Raw genomic sequence first — 17,917 nt, 5'->3', positions numbered from 1 at the left:
GCCACTACATGAAATTATAATAGAAAACATGCCGTTTCATATTAAAAATGTAGATACGATACAATGCTTTCAGTTTAGTATTGTAATGCAATGTCAATTAATGGCATTATGGTCGTTCATTGTGACTAATATTTTGATGTGGCACCTCCTGGGCAAGTTTTACCTGTCCTGCACCTGTTTCAACTGCGCCTCCCTACCTGCTGCTCGCGTTCACATACTTAGCCCCGCCCATTTGCTTCAACGTCGTGAGCTGATTGGAAGTAGGGCGGAATGATTGACAGGAGTATGGAGTACCTGGAAATCAGTAGCTTACGGAGCGAATCAGCTAGGGCGATGTGGACTCTGAAACGGGGTCAAAATAGTGAAACATCCCGGTGAATGTTGTCGCTCCTATTGAGCTTAAAAAGATCCGTTTACATCCGCCAACAGTACTGGATATCTATAAAGAAGACCTACAAGGGAATAATTTGTGAATTACTTTATTTTTCTCCGGAACGCTAGCCGATATATTGGCCTTTCACGGTTCTAATGCTGCGGTCGCGTGAAAGGAAAAGATGACTGTTTGATTGTGTTTCATTTCTCACCGCATCGCCTTCCTCTCAATATCCTGGCCCGTCTGTTTTGGACCTGCTATGGTGGACTCGAATGCGATGAGGAAGACTTTTGTGGTTCCGGACATAAAGCCATTGGATCAGTATGATGTGACCAGAGCCAGAATCTGCGCCAGCGTCGGGTGGCTGCTGGCAAAATCCTACGGCAATGCAGGTATATAGTGGGGGTGTCTCAGAAACTGTCGTGGTGCCTAGATAGACGGCATTTCAGGGCGCGTGATGAGTCAGCTGAATGTTTGAGGGGACCATAATCTATGGTGCCCCCAAAATGCGCAAAGATACCCACACGCGATACCTCCAAATGCTGACTAGGTGGGCAGGTGATGAGGTTTTAAGACGCAGCCCGCATCTTGTTTTATTCTCGCGTCATGTGCTGCTTATTTCTCTATGTGTGTGTGTGTGTTGTGTACAACATTTGCGCTTTGTTCAGTAGTGACTGCGGGGGTAAAGCATGTGTGAAGGTGAACAAGGTGTAAACTCAGCGTTTTTTACACACAAAGACCATACGAGAGAGCAAACGCTGGCCATTTTCGCCCAGTCACATGTACTGGAAATGTGTGCATGTTTATGTATGTATGCGTCTTTCCCGGATCATTTTGTAGCAAATTGCTTCCTCATGCTTTTCATCCAATTCAAAGCGTACTCATTGCAGATTTATTTAATAAAACATTCAAAAGACATAACGTTATACTGAATTACACAGCCTGAATAAAATAGGAAATTATTAAAAAAATATAAAGGCCCGTGAAACAATCATTTTACACGAGGACTTAATCATTAGCACATGCTTAATCCTTACTGAAGACATATTGTTGTCCAGGAATTGTGGTATAATGTAAAAAAAAAAAACTTAATTTTGACCTAAATATAAACATGTATGTATGTATGTATGTATGTATGTATGTATGTATGCGTAATATAAATGATCGAAGCGCGTGTGTCAGTGACGCGTGCACACACCCACTCTCCCACTACCTCGAGTCTTTTTGTTAATACACCCATACTTAACTTTCAAAATAAACGTGACTGAAGGCACAAAGTTAAAAAATTATATGAAAATGCTTGGTTTATTTAGGGATTTAATTAGGAAAAAACGATAATGACACGATTTAACCCCTTCAGACCCTGCGTCCACTGGAATTGACATCACACGTTTAGTGGTTCAAACCAAATCAAAATAAGGCACAATGATTAAACACCTGAAAATCAGGTCTGAAGGGGTTAATAGGAGTTTTTCTGCTGAAATACTGACAGTCAGTCGTATATTGATGACTCATACTGCACTCACTCAGTTTGTCCAATAACATTTCTGAAGAACGAGAATGCCCCGCCCCCAATATTATTGCATCTCAATATTGAGGAGCACGGTCAGGATTGTTTTCACAGTTTATAGTCTTTCTAGTTAGTCAAAAGAGTCAGATCTGTGTGTTGTGTAGATGTGCATGGTGGTCAACATCAGATTATCTGCCGATTTCGTCTTTTCGGGGTGCAGTATAAAGCATATATTGTGTGTGTGTGTTTGTTTGTGTGTGCTTGGATTGTTTTTAAAAGCCCCATTGTGTTCACCTAATGAGGCACCGTTAATTCAGATTGTAAGTCTGCATTCCTGTACTTGCTGTGATGCTTTCAAATTTGTTGAACAAGAGCACAAAAATCAGACCTATTATATAGCTCCCAAAGCTGAAATTGCTTGGCAATTAAAAGATATGTAAGGTATTCATGATTTGTTTTGGCAAGAAGGATGTAATAGTCATCAATGTTTAATTTTTAACCACAAACAAAAGTTTTTAAAAAGCTAAATCATTTATACAGCACAGCTTTCGAGTTTCTGATAAGATTCCTTCACATTGTCATAAATCTAGTTTCACTTGCTATCTATCATTATCATAAATACGTTCCCAGTTTCCCTGCCCATCCCTAGATATGTAAACAGCTTAAACTACACAATCTTTTGAACTGCCCCAACAGAATTTCGTTTTGTTCAGTAAATTGCAGATTAACAGGCCAACGTTAGGATCTGCATTGGGTGTGATAAACTCTAATGAATTTAATTCCCCCGCTTGTTGTGTAATTAGTTACTAAAGTCCAAAAAGTGGCACGTCTGTGTTTGTATTCGCTCCATGCATCGATAGCAGATCTGCTCGACCACAAAGTCACACAGGCCGACTGGCACACACAGACAGAAAGAAATCAAACGGGATTATAGAGGCCTGCATGGAGAGAAGTGACAGTGATGGCTGTATTTCAACATTGCGTCTGACTTCAGGCCTCTGATCCAAAATGGTACTTTGTTTCTGCTTAATGTCTGGTCGGAGTGCTCCAGTGTGACATTTGTGCTCATATCAGAGCCCTGGTTGTGTGATTTGCCCTTGCGATGAACTTGTGACTTCAAGGCTTGCTGTGCTGGTAATTGCCACCTAGCTTATTTAATATTGCATTGCATTAGTAGTACGAAGGGAGCACACATAGTGAAAAATAGAAATTGGTAGTTACTTTGGATTAAAGTGTACCGGAATGCATAAATGTAAATTTATTATCAGCAAGGCTTTCTTTGTGTGTGTTTTGTGTTTTTTTTGGCTCATAATCCGCATAGTCCTTTCGGATAAAGTCTATCCTTGGAGCTTTGTCCCAGTTAAAAGAGTGATAAGTTCAAGCACAGCCTGAATAGGCCAGCGTTGCTTATAATTGGGACATATTTTGAATCTCTAACCGTGAACACTAAATTTTGGTGCATATTTTGTCCTGCAGACGGGAGTGACACCCAAATCCTGCGGCTGGTTGAGAAGAGACTTTCAGATTTACGATGAATAGACAGGGAAATTGCACAGATCTTTTCCTCCTGAGGAAACCACTCAAAATACTCTAAATTGGTCAAAAAATTGTCTGTAGCTGTCACTGAGGAGGTACCCTTTCAAAAAGTACACCTAAACTGGTATGCTAAAAATTGGTATAGTGTTCCTGGTTCTCATCCTGAGGATGTTTTTCATCGCTAAAAGGGAGTTTGGGAACTTATAGCAGAGCACAGATGACAACATGTTTGACTGCGCAAGCTAGCACTAAGGTAAAGCTAATCTTTTACATGTTAGCGATGGCGCTGGTAGTGACGATTCTCTCAGACCAATCAGTGATCTACAGTGTTTTTGCGTCACGTTTGGTATCAGGTCGGATCGCTTGGAACCCCAACCGAGGTGGTAGGTAAAAAGTATCAGGTACTGCACCCAATGGAAAAGCTCCCAAAAGTAAGCTGACCCGACCCAAACTAAACCAAACCGTGGGGGGACTATGCAATGGAAAAGCGACATTAGTTCCTACAGTAGGGACAAAACACGCTCTAACAGTTTGTCCGTTTAGGGCTACTGTAGAAACATGACGGTGACCTTCATGTAAGGAGACCCGTGGCTTATTCTAATAAAATAATAAAAATAATACAGTTTATTATGTAAGGGTTTATACACCACTGATAATATAGTTATGTAGATTATATTGCATTTACGTCAAAGTTCCTTTTAAAAGTTTCGCAATGCACCTTTAAAAGAGTTTTGAATGCACATACTTTGTAAACTCCAGGCAAGAGTTGTTCTCGAGCCTGTATTCTTGTAGGCCATTGACGCTGACAAAACTTTTTACGTACATCAGCAAAAAAACAAACATGACTCGAGTCGTATCTTTAAAACTCAGAACTCAAACTCCATCCACAAATGGAAAATTTGTCCTCTTATCTGCTTCTGCACTGTTATTGATAACCATAAGACAGACTTTAACTGATAAACGCGGATGTTTAAGGACAGTCAGTGCTGTTATGACGTGTTGGTCCTGTAAGACCGTATCATGCATTAGTCACATTGAAATCATTTATTGGTCACCACCATGACTCAACAGGTGAGGCATTGATGAATGGATGAAGTTGTCGCTTGTTTGATTAATTACCTGTTCCTTTAAATCCGCCCTAAATGAAAGAAAGGATTAAAATGGTTTTGCGGTGTTATGCTTTTTGTTAAAGATTAGACACTAAGAGCCTCTTGAGGTTACTTTCATGTCTGCTTATTCAGCTGCATTCAGGATGAAGAACAGTGTGTACAGTTTGCGTGCGTGTCTGCGTACAGGTGCCGCTGGTCAAAACATAAGCAGAGACTTCAAAATGATTGTTTAATTTAAAAGGATTTAGGGAAAAATAAGACCTGAAAGCATCAGATCATCTGGTAAACAGATTATGCATAGGAAAAAGAGATAGTCTGTTTATGAATTATGATCATTATTGTAATTTGTCAGGGTGTATTGTGTGACTTATTGTAAGACGTCACTAAACACAATGTATGTTTTTGTTTGTTTGTCTTAACTAAAGACGCTTCTGTGTACCTTTATGCAAGCATCTCAGTCCAGATTATCCTCCTGTGTAATGTAAAGAATGTAGATCCTCTATTCTGCATACATGAGAAAGAAAAGCATGTTGTGTGTTTTGAAATATATATAGAGACGTGGACTGTAGTGATTAAGTACATTTGTTCTCAACCTTTTGCAATGATAGTTTAAAAACATTCAGTGGACCACCTTTCCCAATATGATGGTATAAACCATCAACAAACAACAGTGAAAATGTACAAAGGCATCAAAAAACGAAGGCATATTGCATTGGTACTGTTGTGTTGTGTTTTATATGGAGAGGTGGTTGGGTTTAGGGTACATAGATTCTCCAAAATATATTTAGGACGCGCTCAAAATATTCCTCAGCCGTAGGAATGAATGGGGCTCGGCTAAATGCTAACACATTCAAGAAGCGCTGTACAAAGATTAAAAGTGCACGCATTGAAAAAAGATAGGTATGTATTAATTCAAGTTGAGGTAAAAACATAGTAAAATATTGAAAAACTGTGGTGTTTCCCTAAAACATAAACGTACTTCATAATAAGTTGCTTGCACAAATGACCTATTGGGGTTGTTATTTTTGAAGGACATTCTCAAAAACACAGATACTTAAAAATGTACTTAAGGTCCCATTCTTTCTGTGTTTTTGAAGCTTTGATTGTATTTAGACTGAAAAAATAATTTTTTAAGGTAAGTGGTTGCAATCAATTTATTTAAGCTACATTTAAACAAAAAAGATTAGTAAAGTAAAATAAAATAAAAAACTTTTGTTCAAATGTAGCTTAAATAGATTGATTGCAAGCACTTACCTTAAACAATTTAGTAAATTGAATGAATAATTTTTTTCAGTGTACAGTGCGCCATATAAAATGTGTTCATGTTTCACGTGTAAAAATGCGCTGTTTTTCACACAACATACTTATCTGTATACCGCTGCTTTTATTGTCCTAAAAACTGCTGATGTCTTCCTTGTTTTATGAAGTCCCTCCTTCAGAAATACGTATCTAGTTCTGATTGTGTAGTTTGTTTAGTGTGTTGTGATTCGATAGCAGTTTAGCTTGCAGTTACCTTAGCTGGCAACTGACGTATTCCTGTCGGCGGAGTTTAGTCAAAAAACTGTCGTCATTAAAGCAGGAAGTAGAGGGATGTAGGTCAAACCGGACATTCGCTGTATAAACTCAAAAAAAAAAATGAAGTGTTGGGTTTAATTAAAAATATTATGTCAACAGGTTCTACTCAAGTAATCTCAACAAACAATAATTTAGTTCATTTTACAAAAGAAGTTTAAGTAAACTCAACAAACCTTAGTAGAGTCAACAAATAAAAATTGAGTTAATTGTACATAAAAAATGTAAATAATGATGACAAATATTTTGAATAATGCTATTTTATAAACTCCACCTCCTTTAATTAGGATTTAATAAGTCCATAACACTGAATCATATAGACCTTTTTTTTATATAGTTTATCAAACATAGCACAAACATATTGGAAATGCGATGTCAAGTTCATTGACTCATACTTGGCCACTTATTACTCGCATACCTGGTGCTACACTTTTGCAAGAGAGTGCCAGAACAACAATTACTCATAACACAATGCAAAATCCTCAGCCAATGAGATGCAAGTCTGTATTGGTTTTATTAATCTGTTACTTTTATGCAACAATGTTATGTTGGCGAAACAAATAAGTTTTAAGCAAAGCTGACAAGACACACTTTTTTGTTGAATGAATTAAATTAAATTAAGTTCACATTGTTACATTGACTTTAAGTTATCACAACATGAAAGAATTAAGTACAATTGGCAAAAGTGAAATTTTTTTTGAGAGTAGGCTTTGAAAGGGGAATTCTGTTAAAGAAAATATATCGCCTGCCAGTGAACTTTGAGCTTTATCATTTTACAGGTATTATTTATGCTATTATAGCAACATTACACACTAACTAGGGTTTAAAAATAGGATCAGGAAGAATGTGACCTTAAAAAGAAGTAAAAATACCTCACTACTATCTACCTAAATTGATTAAAGCTACTATGTGTTTATGTTTTACTTAATGACTTTCCACCTGTTTTTTGTTTTGTCTTCCCCTTCCTTTGTTTAGTCAAACAGTAGTCCCAAACTCTGGCTAGAAGTTAACATTTTACCAGACCAAACCAGTAAAGCAATGTTTTGAATTCACAGTTAAACTATTTTTAATTAGGTTTTTATCAATCACAGTGTTGATTATGTTTATCTTTTATATAATTAGTAGATTATCATAAACCACAGAGGCCAGCAGATCACAGTGTGATGGACATTATGCTCATGTTGTTCTAGCTGCCGGCATTCAATTAACACACAAGAAGATTTTAATGCTTAATGTTCCCATGACAACCTGAAGTCGACTGCCAAGTCTCTCCTTAAGGAGGTATTTTGTAGAAATGGGCGTTATGTTGAAAACGTAAAACGGTGGGTCATATGACATGGATTGTAATGTTATAATCCTCTGTTTGCTTCACTGTGTTTTGAGACCGACTGTATGTGTAAAGATCAGCTGATCCGTCAGTCGCTCAGGGTGTGGAGACGCTACATCCTATTTGCTGATGCCTTTTGGAGATGTCTATGCAAAACAACTTGAGTCGAACTGAGTAACATTTTGTGTGATTGTCTGGGTTTGTACATTGATTTTGCCTTTCTGTTTAATACTGCCAGTAAGCAATATCTCCTGAATCTCTTAACCTTTCACCTCTCTAATGATTGAAATTGACATGAGGGTGTGTGAGAGAGAGAGCGAGAGAGCGAGAACTTAAAAAAAGAGTCATGCTATGGGTAATGTTTACACTTGGAGGTTGTGTTTGCTGTCATAATACTGTCTTTACAGGACATGGACTGCTTGTGTCAACTGACACACTCCTTATGAAAGCATTTACCTCGGACTTCGCATGTGCTGTTGTAAAGTAACTATCATAAATATTTCAGTAGATTGACTTTAGCTTGGTTCTTTTCATGACACAAAGTAATTTTTCATAGCAATTCACAAACTGTGTCCTGACCTGGTGTGACGTGACAGTTTTACAATGTGAAGTTATTTGTTTGCCCAATGAACGCATAAATGTTGTGCAACTTTGTATAATCATCCACTCAGAAAATATTTGATGTGTGGATAAACATTCAATAGAAATCGAATTGACTTGCCGCTTGTCATGGTTGTTGCTAGGACTGAAACATTTAGGAGCTAGTCCAGTTTTTTCTCTGAAGTTTGTTTTATTTGAGTGAATTGGTTACTTTGGATGGTTACTATTTCACTTAGTGGTAGCTTGGCTGCAGTTTAACTACAGAATGTGAGCGGCTTTTGTGCGTTACAGTTTCAAAGTCCTTAACTGGTGTGTATCCTGCGCTCGGCCCATTAATTCTGTCCTAGTTTAATGTGGCCCTCTCTATTTTCAGGTATTACTGTCTTCTATCTTTTCTCTGAAGGTGCAGTACAGAGCGGTCATTCATTGACTGCCAGTGCTACAGGGAAATAAAGCCTTTATCGACCGCCCTCATCTCACATCGCTGTGCCTTTTGCATCCTGCTTTGCATTCTGGGTTTGAAATGTGTGAATCAGTTAATGGGCAATATGTCGGTGCACTTATTGAAGTTTTTTTAAAAGTCACATAACACACGCTGTTTCTGGTCATCTCATGTTCATCTTGAGTACATGTAGAGTAGGATTACATCTAGTGATGCACCGATATATCGGCCGCCGATATTTATCGGCCGATTTTTGATACATTTGAAACCATCGGCATATCGGCAATAGCATGAGAAAGGCAGATACCGATTGTTTATTAATTAACTGCATAAAGAAATCCATTATATGTAAAAAATGAGTTAATGTTGTTAATAAAATAAATGCTGAATAGCAAAAACCACCTTTGAAGGTTGTCATGCTATCTTATTATATTTGTTTTAGCTTAATTTGAGCCTCTCTTATTATGTTGGTTGGTTGAATGTTAATTAGATCCAATCCATGTTCAGTAAAAATAATTTGATGCAGAAATAAACTAGCTAATAGACCAGCTGTATAGTATTGTATTCCAATGTTTTATATCGGTATCGGCATCGGTATCGGGCAGAAGAAGTCTGTTTAAATCGGTATCGGACCAAAAAAATCGGTGCATCCCTAATTACATCCTTCATATATCCAAAGAGTCTTTAGTTTTATAAGATTTATAAAAGACAGATCAGCTGTACTGATTCATTCCGAATAAACACACGAGCTCCTGGAAGTGTACCGCGGGCGTAGCGAGTCAAGAGCAAGCAACACACACAAAATATTATCTCTGTGTAAATAATGATTCACTACATGTTCATGTCGTTTACATTATGTGCACTTACGCACCGATTGCCAATAAAACACATCTGATGCAGTTTTACTTACTGTCGGCGACTCGTGATCTGGTTGGCACCGCCCCATTTCAACGAAATCCAAAGTTAAACAAGCACACACGCACAACTCTGCTGCTTCCCAGGATAAACAAACTATATCTATTGTTTCCATAAGGCTGGGCTCATTGGAAAACTGAACAAGCTTACATTTACCTCACAAACAACAACGCACTTCTTTGGTGACATTGATTTTGTGTCAGCTCTTGGCTGGTGTGTGCGTGCGCTATTCCGGTTGAAGTGCCCATAAAAGGACTTCCACTGTACTCTCTGCGCTGAAATTGCCCATAAAAGAAATAAAGCAAGATTGTGATGTATTAATCATTCATGTTTGTAAAAAACTTTCCGAAACTGGTTTCGAACCCTGAGGTAGTTCATCTGGCACAGAAATACTCCATCACACTTAATTTTTTTGACACTTCACCCATGTTTAGCATGAGGTAACCAACTCTTGAAAAATGTTATATATTTTATATTATAATATTTAATATACATTATTAGGGATATAATGGTATTATACATACTAACCATAGCCCAAAAATAAATTAAATAAATAAATTAATGAAACGCATTGTAATCGCTGCTGACTTTGCTTAATTGATGGAATATCTTTATTTGAATAATATTATTTTGGCAAAAGCCACCTGTAACCAAATTCAACTTTATTGTGGCTAGAAGTGGGTTACTCATAGCCGGACTATATCAGGTGTAAAGTTAACATAGACAGTGAAATGGCGGCTATTGGTTGCTGGGTTGCCTAAATATGAAGAGTTTGGTTCCAAAATGTGATAAACGCCATTTAAAAAAAAAATTACCGCAAAAAATCAGTATTGTATCTGGTATTAAAAAGTAAATTCTTCATTTGACACAAAATCCAATATCTGCCGTGTTATTCTGTCATCTTTTCTCCCTTTTTTTCCAAACTGCGACAAATGCCCTCCTTCTCTGCAGAATGCAATAAATCCGCTCAACCAATCACAGCGCACCATTCCACACATTGTAAACAATATTGGCGACGCTTTGAATACACACAGAATCCTAGTTTTACTTTGTACTTTGTACTTCGTGATCAACAAACAAACTAAAACAAAATAGTAATTTTGATGCCATTTTTAAACCTGTGATGGTTTTTTGTGGCGGGGAAAAAACGTAAGCCATCAAATCGAATAATTTACACAAGAGGCTCTCGGGTGAGGGGAAAAAGTCCTCAAGCTTCTGTCATGCTAACACATATTATGAAAAACTTTCCATTATTTTACTCGAAGTGAACGAAAATCGAGCAGGACCAAAATATTTTACAGCTGATCGCTGTCAAAAAAGTTCAGCGACGACGTCCCAAGTATAACCGCAGCAATGACAGTGTTCTTAATATGACAAAGTAAGTGTTTTGATTATGCCATTAATGTTTATTTTTATCGGTGTAAACCACTAGTCAACAAAACATAGTCAAAATGGATTTAACGCATATACACTTACATATAATTTGTAGTGTAAATGGGTTTTGCGAGTGTTTGATGTGTGGATAACTGATGACATAATGATGATATTACAGATATTACAGAACCAGGCCAGATCAGATACAACTGACATTATATAAACATCTACACGGGTATTGACATTTTTAGTTGGTGCCATCAGGATATTTTTGTCCTGAAACTTGTCCTCTGTTGTGTCCTAGAACAGGTCACGCAACTTCTGGCTGCTCGCTTAACATGGATGTGTTAGGAAAGTGCCAGTCTTACTATGAAGTCACAATTAGTGTGAATGCGGCAGAACCAGTTTGCTGTGGGTGTGTGTGGGGTGTACGTTTCAAGTCTGTGATTCACAAGCTGAATGTGTGTGTGTTTGGTGCATGTTTACAGAAACTCGCACCAACCCAGGAGCTGTCTTTCTTTGTCTATCCTTTCACAGGTGAAGACATTCGCATCCAAATTTTCAACGTGACAAAGCGTGATTGTATAACACAATAGTTCAGTGTAAATAGTTTTATGTGTCATCTGTATCTCCAGTGGATGTGGTTCAGGTTACATTTGTAGCTGGCGTTTATCGTTTTACTAGGGTTTCTCTTTGTTTGTGTGGGAGAAATTGAAAAAAGAGAGAGAGAGAGACAGGTTGGATCTCTGCACAACGGTGCTTTTATTGTCCCGTACATCAAACAAAACCAGATCTCAGACAGCTGGCTTTGATTGGTTCCTCAGCCCCCTCTCTTTTGAAGCCGTCAGGTGTGCGTGGCTTTTTGAGACTGGGTTCTGTGTGCCAGTTTGTGCTCAGCTGTGGTGCACCCTGGGGTAAGTGATGTCACTGTTGCCCCGAGAGCCGATTATCAGAGAGGTGCTTAGTGGAAAGCAAAGGGACAATTAGAAGACATTGGAACGAGAGCGTTCTCACAATCACACACAGACAAACACACATTTGTATGCGTGTATGGTTTGTTAAATCCCTGCTTTGCTCTTTCAGGCAGATGATTTGGGCCTAGGGCGACAGAGGAGCTGGTTTTCCCAATTGTTAGTCTCTTTTCCATTGATTTTATGTAACTACAATAACATCTTCACAGATTTCTAATTAAGATGCCTGTGTGTGTTTATGAGTGCATTTATATGCGCAGTGCAATGATAAACAACTAAAATTAGGTCATTATAAAAACCTGACAATGCAGAAAAAATGTTTACTAGGATGGGTTTTTCTTTGGTGCTCGACTCTTGGCTTGAATAAAGTCTCAGATGCTTTGAGTTTATATGATTAAATTTCACTGCCCAAGAAACATAGCATACCCATTTGCTAAATGTACAAGAAATAGTTCACCCAAATATGAAAATGTTCTCATAGCTTCCTTACCTTCATGATTTTCCACAGATGTATGACTGTTTTATTTTGAACACAAACAAATAATTGTATTTTATATTTATATTAAAGGGATGGTTTACTCAAAAATAAACATTTTATTATAAATCACTTACCCCTTGTTGTTCCAAATCCGTAAGTCCTTGGAAGACATTTTTTATTTTTGATGAAAAATTGGAGGCTGGTGACTCTCCTGTACTAGACTGCTATTCAACTTGTTGTTGCCAGCATGTGTTTTTCATTTTTTTTAATGCAAACATTGTAAATACAGCCTGTATAAATGCACAAATTAGTATTCTGTCTGTATGTTGACAACTGCTTCAGGAGGTCATGGTGCATACGTCGTAGTCTGCTTATGTACACGCACCGAATCAACAAAGGACGAGATGGAATGGTCGAATAAAGTTGTTACTTTTTTTGTCTTGTCGCTTCATAATGTTATGACTGAACCAGTGATGGCAGGTGGACTTTTTTGCCAATGTGTTACTTTTCTGGACTTGAAGTGTGTCGGTTGAAAAGCAGTCTACGGGACAGTCACAAGCTTTCAGTTTTTCATCAAAATAGTCTGCTCTTGAACGCTCACTAAATCAACCGAGGAGGAGAATAAATTGTCGAATAAACTCGTTAGTTTTGTTTTCTTGGCACACAAAAATGTTTTTGTCGCTTCATAATATTCTGACTGAACAAGTGATGGCACTTGGACGTTTTTGGCAATGACTTTAATTCTTTTCTGGGCTTGAATAGTGTCAATTGAATAGCAGTCTACGGGACAGTCACAAGCCTCCTGGTTTTATATTAAAATATCTAAAAATCTGTTACGAAAACGATTGAAGGACTTATAGACGGTTTCATTGGACGCACGTGATACACGTCTGGATCTGAACCTTACTTCCGGTTTCGTTTTTTTAATGGTCTGACTAGTTACTAAACTGATCTCTTGAATGAATGCCACGATGAAAATAACAAATGTTTTGGTTTTCTAGGTAATCTATGTGTTGTTTTTTTGCTTGTTATATAAATAAACTACGTTTAAAGAACTTTGTAGTTATTTATTCTTAGCGGAGTTTACCGGAACTTACGTGCGGACCGCAACAGCCGCTTGTTTATGTTGTTGCTGCTGAAACCGTCTATAGGTTCAGAAAGATACAAGGTAATAATAATTTTTTCTTTTTGGATGAACTATCCCTTTAACATGCCATCAACTTATCTTCTTAGGGTGCACACACTATCGCAACCAAACCGCGCTCGGGCGCGTTTGACCCCAAAAGCCTGGTTCGTTTGACTAGCGCACGGGCGCGTTTGGTAATCGCACCCTTGTCGGCTTGCAGAGGTGGGCTGGAGCGTGGTTCACTTGGGCTATATTGTAGGGTGAGCGCAATCGTGCCTGAGAGCGATTCAAAAGAAGAGACGTCTATTGCGCAACCACTCACCTTCATCTTCGTAAAAACCTTCTGATGCGCGCAGCAGGGTTACGTGACTGTCTGAGCTGCACACGTGACAGATCAACTAAGCAATATGATGGCATGTGAGAGGGCTGTGTGTCATCGTGCACCAAACAACTCCGAATAATTAAGCGTTCCAGTGTTATGAGAGCGCTTTACTTCCTGCTTCATTCAAAACAATCGCATCCTAATGACGAAAGCACGCCCAGGCTCGGATCGATAAAAGTACAGTGTGAGTGCGTACATCTGGGGGAGTAGGGAGAGGGGGCAACCGTGCTGGGGCATGGTTCGGTTTGGATAGTATGAGTGCAACCTTAGATGGGGTCAATATGTTGAAGCTCCAAATAGCACATCCATCCATCGTTATATAAATATATTTCATTTCATCATTCATGTAAGCAATAAGGAGCAAGATACTGTGCTGTTTCGTAGAATAAGACACGGTTAGTAGTTGTTAGGCTTGATGCGAAGCATAGTGCCTCCTAACCTCATCAGTTGTTACTTATCCATAGTACGGTTACCACACAATACAAATATTAAAGCAGAAAATGTTTATCAACGGTTCATAAAGTTAAATCCTTCCATCCGCTGGAGTCCCTGATCGACTGTGAACAACAGCTGCATGTTTCACATGTGTTTACGTTGCTGATGGTGCTGCTCAGTGATACAAAGAATCGTTGGGTGCAGCAGTCATAGCTGTGTTATATCATAAATAAAACACTGCTATTAACCAATCAGAATCAAGGACTGGAACTACTAAAATGCTGTAAAGAATACATATAATGTGTTTTAAAGTTTGCTTGTTTTTTACTCTGAACTCATTTTGTTTCTCTCTCTCTCCTGTAGAAAATGTTCCAGTGGAGCTGCGAGATCCTTTCTACTGTGACCAGTATGAGCAGGAGCACCTGAAGCCTCCTGTCACGCGCCTGCTGCAATCCCCTGAACTCTACTGTCGCACTTATGGCCTTCTGCTGGGCGGAAGCCCGGGGGCCGAGGGGCCACCCAAAGACATGACAGCCCTCCTACAGCTCCTGAGCAAAAAAGGCTTGTCACCCAAAGACCAGAACGTCCCTGTGACAGAGACAGATCTCCAAAAGAAGCCCATCAAAATGGTATGATGTAAAGTACAGGATGTGCTGTGTATGCAAATTCCTTTTACATTAAACAATTAGATTTGGTTGTTTAACACATTGGTAGTGTCTTAAAATTCTAAGAGTTAACTTGTTGTTATCTATTTAATTGAAACTGAGTCTCACGAGTGTTTTGAAATGCTTTTCATAGACAGAAACTTTAACTGTGTTAATGGCTTTCCTCATGTGAACCATCTGAGAGACTCGACTATCGATCGTAGTTGATTCTTGTTGATACTTTTTTGTTTAAGACACTTTTGACGAGTTTGCATTATCATGTAATCAATAGGAAATGAGATAAAGCATATTTGGCGTGCTGTGTGAGGGGAGGGCTCCGACCCCAGAGTATTCCCCCCTCTTTAACTGGGATAAATGATCTAGCTAAGAGTGAGGTTATGGGGTGGAGGAGGGATGCTGTAAAAACAGGACAGAGGTGAGGGATGGCTATATATAAACACCTCTTCACGCTGATTGGTTGGATTACATAACCATACTTTTCCCAAACTGGAAATTTGTGTTGCAAATGTAAAAATTTTTCTGTCCACAAAGGACACGTATGATCCTGTCTCATATTTTGGACAAAAATAAGCATCTTCAGGGTGTTTTGGCCTTCCATATACATGACAACTGCATTTCTGGGGCCTGTAAATACAGACTTAAATATTGAAAACATTTTTTTACAAACGATAATTTCCATGTAAATTTTTAAAACTATGAATGCGTATTACACATTCAGACATCGTTTGACATAGGGCTGCAACGAATATTTGATCATGAAAATATTGTTCAACAAACGTCATTATTTATTAGTTTGGTCTGTGGCACCACATGCATTTTATTTCTCTGAGCAGTGCAGTGGGGTTGTTTGCTGGAGGTGAAGGGGGTTCTGTGAAAGGGTGAGTGCTTGCTTATCCTTCAATTTTGGGGATTACAGCACATAAATCAAATTCCCTCTCCAGCTGCTCTAGGGGAAAAGTAGATCCAGCTGTAAGGAACAAGACTGTTGTTAAAACTCTGCATGCAAACATACGGAGAGACACAATGGAGAGAGTGACCTATCCAATCTTTATTTCTTTAAAAGTCAATAAACATGGCGTTATCTCAAGAAATATCTACGTAACCACTGAAACCCAAACTCAAATCGATGTAGTATACATGCCAGACCAATATGTTGCACTGTAATTCTGCCACAGAAATACATTAAAAACGAGAAGACAACTTTGAGCATGTGTATAAAGCGGTTACTAGACTAGAGGGGATACAGCTATGGCCAAGCCCTCTCGCGTAAAGTGAAGCCCACAAACCCCCATGCGAGGAAAGCACGCAATGTGCATGTTAATGTGAAACTATAATAATAATAATAATAATAAATAATAATGGCCTATCATTTTTTGTCTTTAAAATTTTTTTTTAAAAATCGAGAATCGAATCGATTAATATCGAAAATGTCATCGAATTGAGGATTTGGAGAATCGTGACACCCCTACTACCTACACAAGCATGTAGTCTGCCATTGTTGTCGTTGTTGCTGTTACGTGACGAAGTGGGGTCTGACTAGGGTAGAGATGTGGGGTGATGATGTCATCGGATCATAAATTATATGGATTGGCTGTACACACGAAACGGCAAGGGTGTCATGTTCAGATTTATCCACTCTAGGACCTGCCAAAACGCCCGGTGCATCTGGATGAAACACCAATACGCGCTTTTTTACGTGTATAGCTAAATGTGTCTCCATGTGAACAAGCTCAAAGAGTGACAGGGTCGAGAGATTACGGCTAAAGACAATAACCAGACAAAAGAAAACAGACCCTATACTGATAGCACTCTCTTCACTGCCGGACAGAGTCGTTTCTCACAGCAGGCGATGGCCTAATGGACACAGGAGCATTTGTTTATTCCTGGGCTCTGATCTTTTCACATTAGCCTCTGAGATGGATTTCCACTCACAAGATTTAACCAATTCCAACTAAGACATTAATCAGAGTAATAGATCAAATCTGTGTTCCCATTAAATTTGACTTAAACAGTTTATGACCTTCACCTGATAAAATATCACAGTTGAATTGCGTTTGAATGACCTCACACATCAGATTATTCAGCATAATCATGTAAGATGGCTCATGTAAACGTACTCGATGTTCATTCGGTTTTATCGGTTCTCTGTACGTCTCGCGTTATCTGTTATTTTTGCGGAGCCATTACCATTGCCTTTTTGTAAAACTAGATTTTTTTTATTATTAAATATGTTATATATGTATAGCTCTTAGCTGTTTTATATTGATATTAATTAAGTGGTTTGATTTAGATTTTTGCAACGTCCATTATTGTTTAAAAAAAAGTTGTGTCTGCCATACTGCATCATTCATTGCTATTTTCCGCATTGACCCAATTCCTACTCTGTCCCACCCCCATACACCCGGTTTAAATACACCCTCTGGATTTGTTTCTGTACTGCCTCTCAAACAGAGATGTTTGGCACATCCTCTGAGGATCTGTTGTTAGCGGGATTTGTTCTGGGCTTGACCGCGTCTGTCTGCATATCTCCTGCTGGTGTGTAGTTGTGCGTTGTGCTGGTGAGCTCTGGGTTCGTCTGGTGCTGTCTGCCTGTGCATGTGCTGATCCCAGTCCCGGCCATAGACATTATATACGTAGATGCCTCATAGACTGACGCTGCCTATTGGAGCTGATGTATCAGCGTGGCAGCCATCTTGGATGGGTCCCCAATGGTGTATTCCCAACTAAGTAACATTAGTTACGATGACATAATATTATTAATGGTAAAAAAAAACAATTATTGTTAAATCCTACCTGCGATCTGGTGCCGGTTATTGCAACCGTAAGCTGGACAAAATACGGTCATAGTTGCTCATTCTCCGTTGACTCCGATTGACTCTGGTGCTAGCGTAGAGAGAAGAGACCCAACCAATATGGCGGTGATGCTGGATTACGTTCCAGCACGTTATGAGGCGTCTGCGTATATAATGTCTATGGTCCCGACTGTGGGGGTGACCGAATGGGTGGTTGTCTGCTGTGACAGCATGAGGAAAGTGGGTCATGATGTTCACAGGATTGAGGCACAACAACATGTGGCATGAACACTAAACAACCCCGTGCCAG

The 17,917-nt window shown here is 38.8% G+C and overlaps 1 protein-coding gene across 6 annotated transcripts in view; it reads left to right on the top strand.

Moving 5' to 3' along the window:
* The first annotated feature begins 279 nt into the window (after positions 1 to 279).
* Positions 280 to 17,917, top strand: part of camsap3 (calmodulin regulated spectrin-associated protein family, member 3) — a 41,826-nt gene continuing 24,188 nt past the window's right edge. For 4 of the 6 annotated variants that reach the window (XM_065263106.2, XM_065263101.2, XM_065263102.2 and 1 more), the window contains exons 1-2: positions 281 to 765; positions 14,514 to 14,779. In XM_065263106.2, the coding sequence (XP_065119178.1) occupies positions 633 to 765; positions 14,514 to 14,779 (399 nt within the window). In that variant the 5' untranslated portion in view covers positions 281 to 632. Of the gene's footprint in view, positions 766 to 14,513; positions 14,780 to 17,917 lie in introns of all 6 variants that reach the window. The other 2 variants (XM_065263103.2, XM_065263104.2) reach the window with 2 other exon arrangements.

Source organism: Paramisgurnus dabryanus, chromosome 3 (assembly GCF_030506205.2).
Source record: "Paramisgurnus dabryanus chromosome 3, PD_genome_1.1, whole genome shotgun sequence".
In the NCBI taxonomy this organism is placed as follows: Eukaryota; Metazoa; Chordata; class Actinopteri; order Cypriniformes; family Cobitidae; genus Paramisgurnus; species Paramisgurnus dabryanus.
The sequence above is the reverse complement of the archived record's forward strand: the minus strand, read 5'-3'. Positions and strand labels throughout refer to the sequence as shown.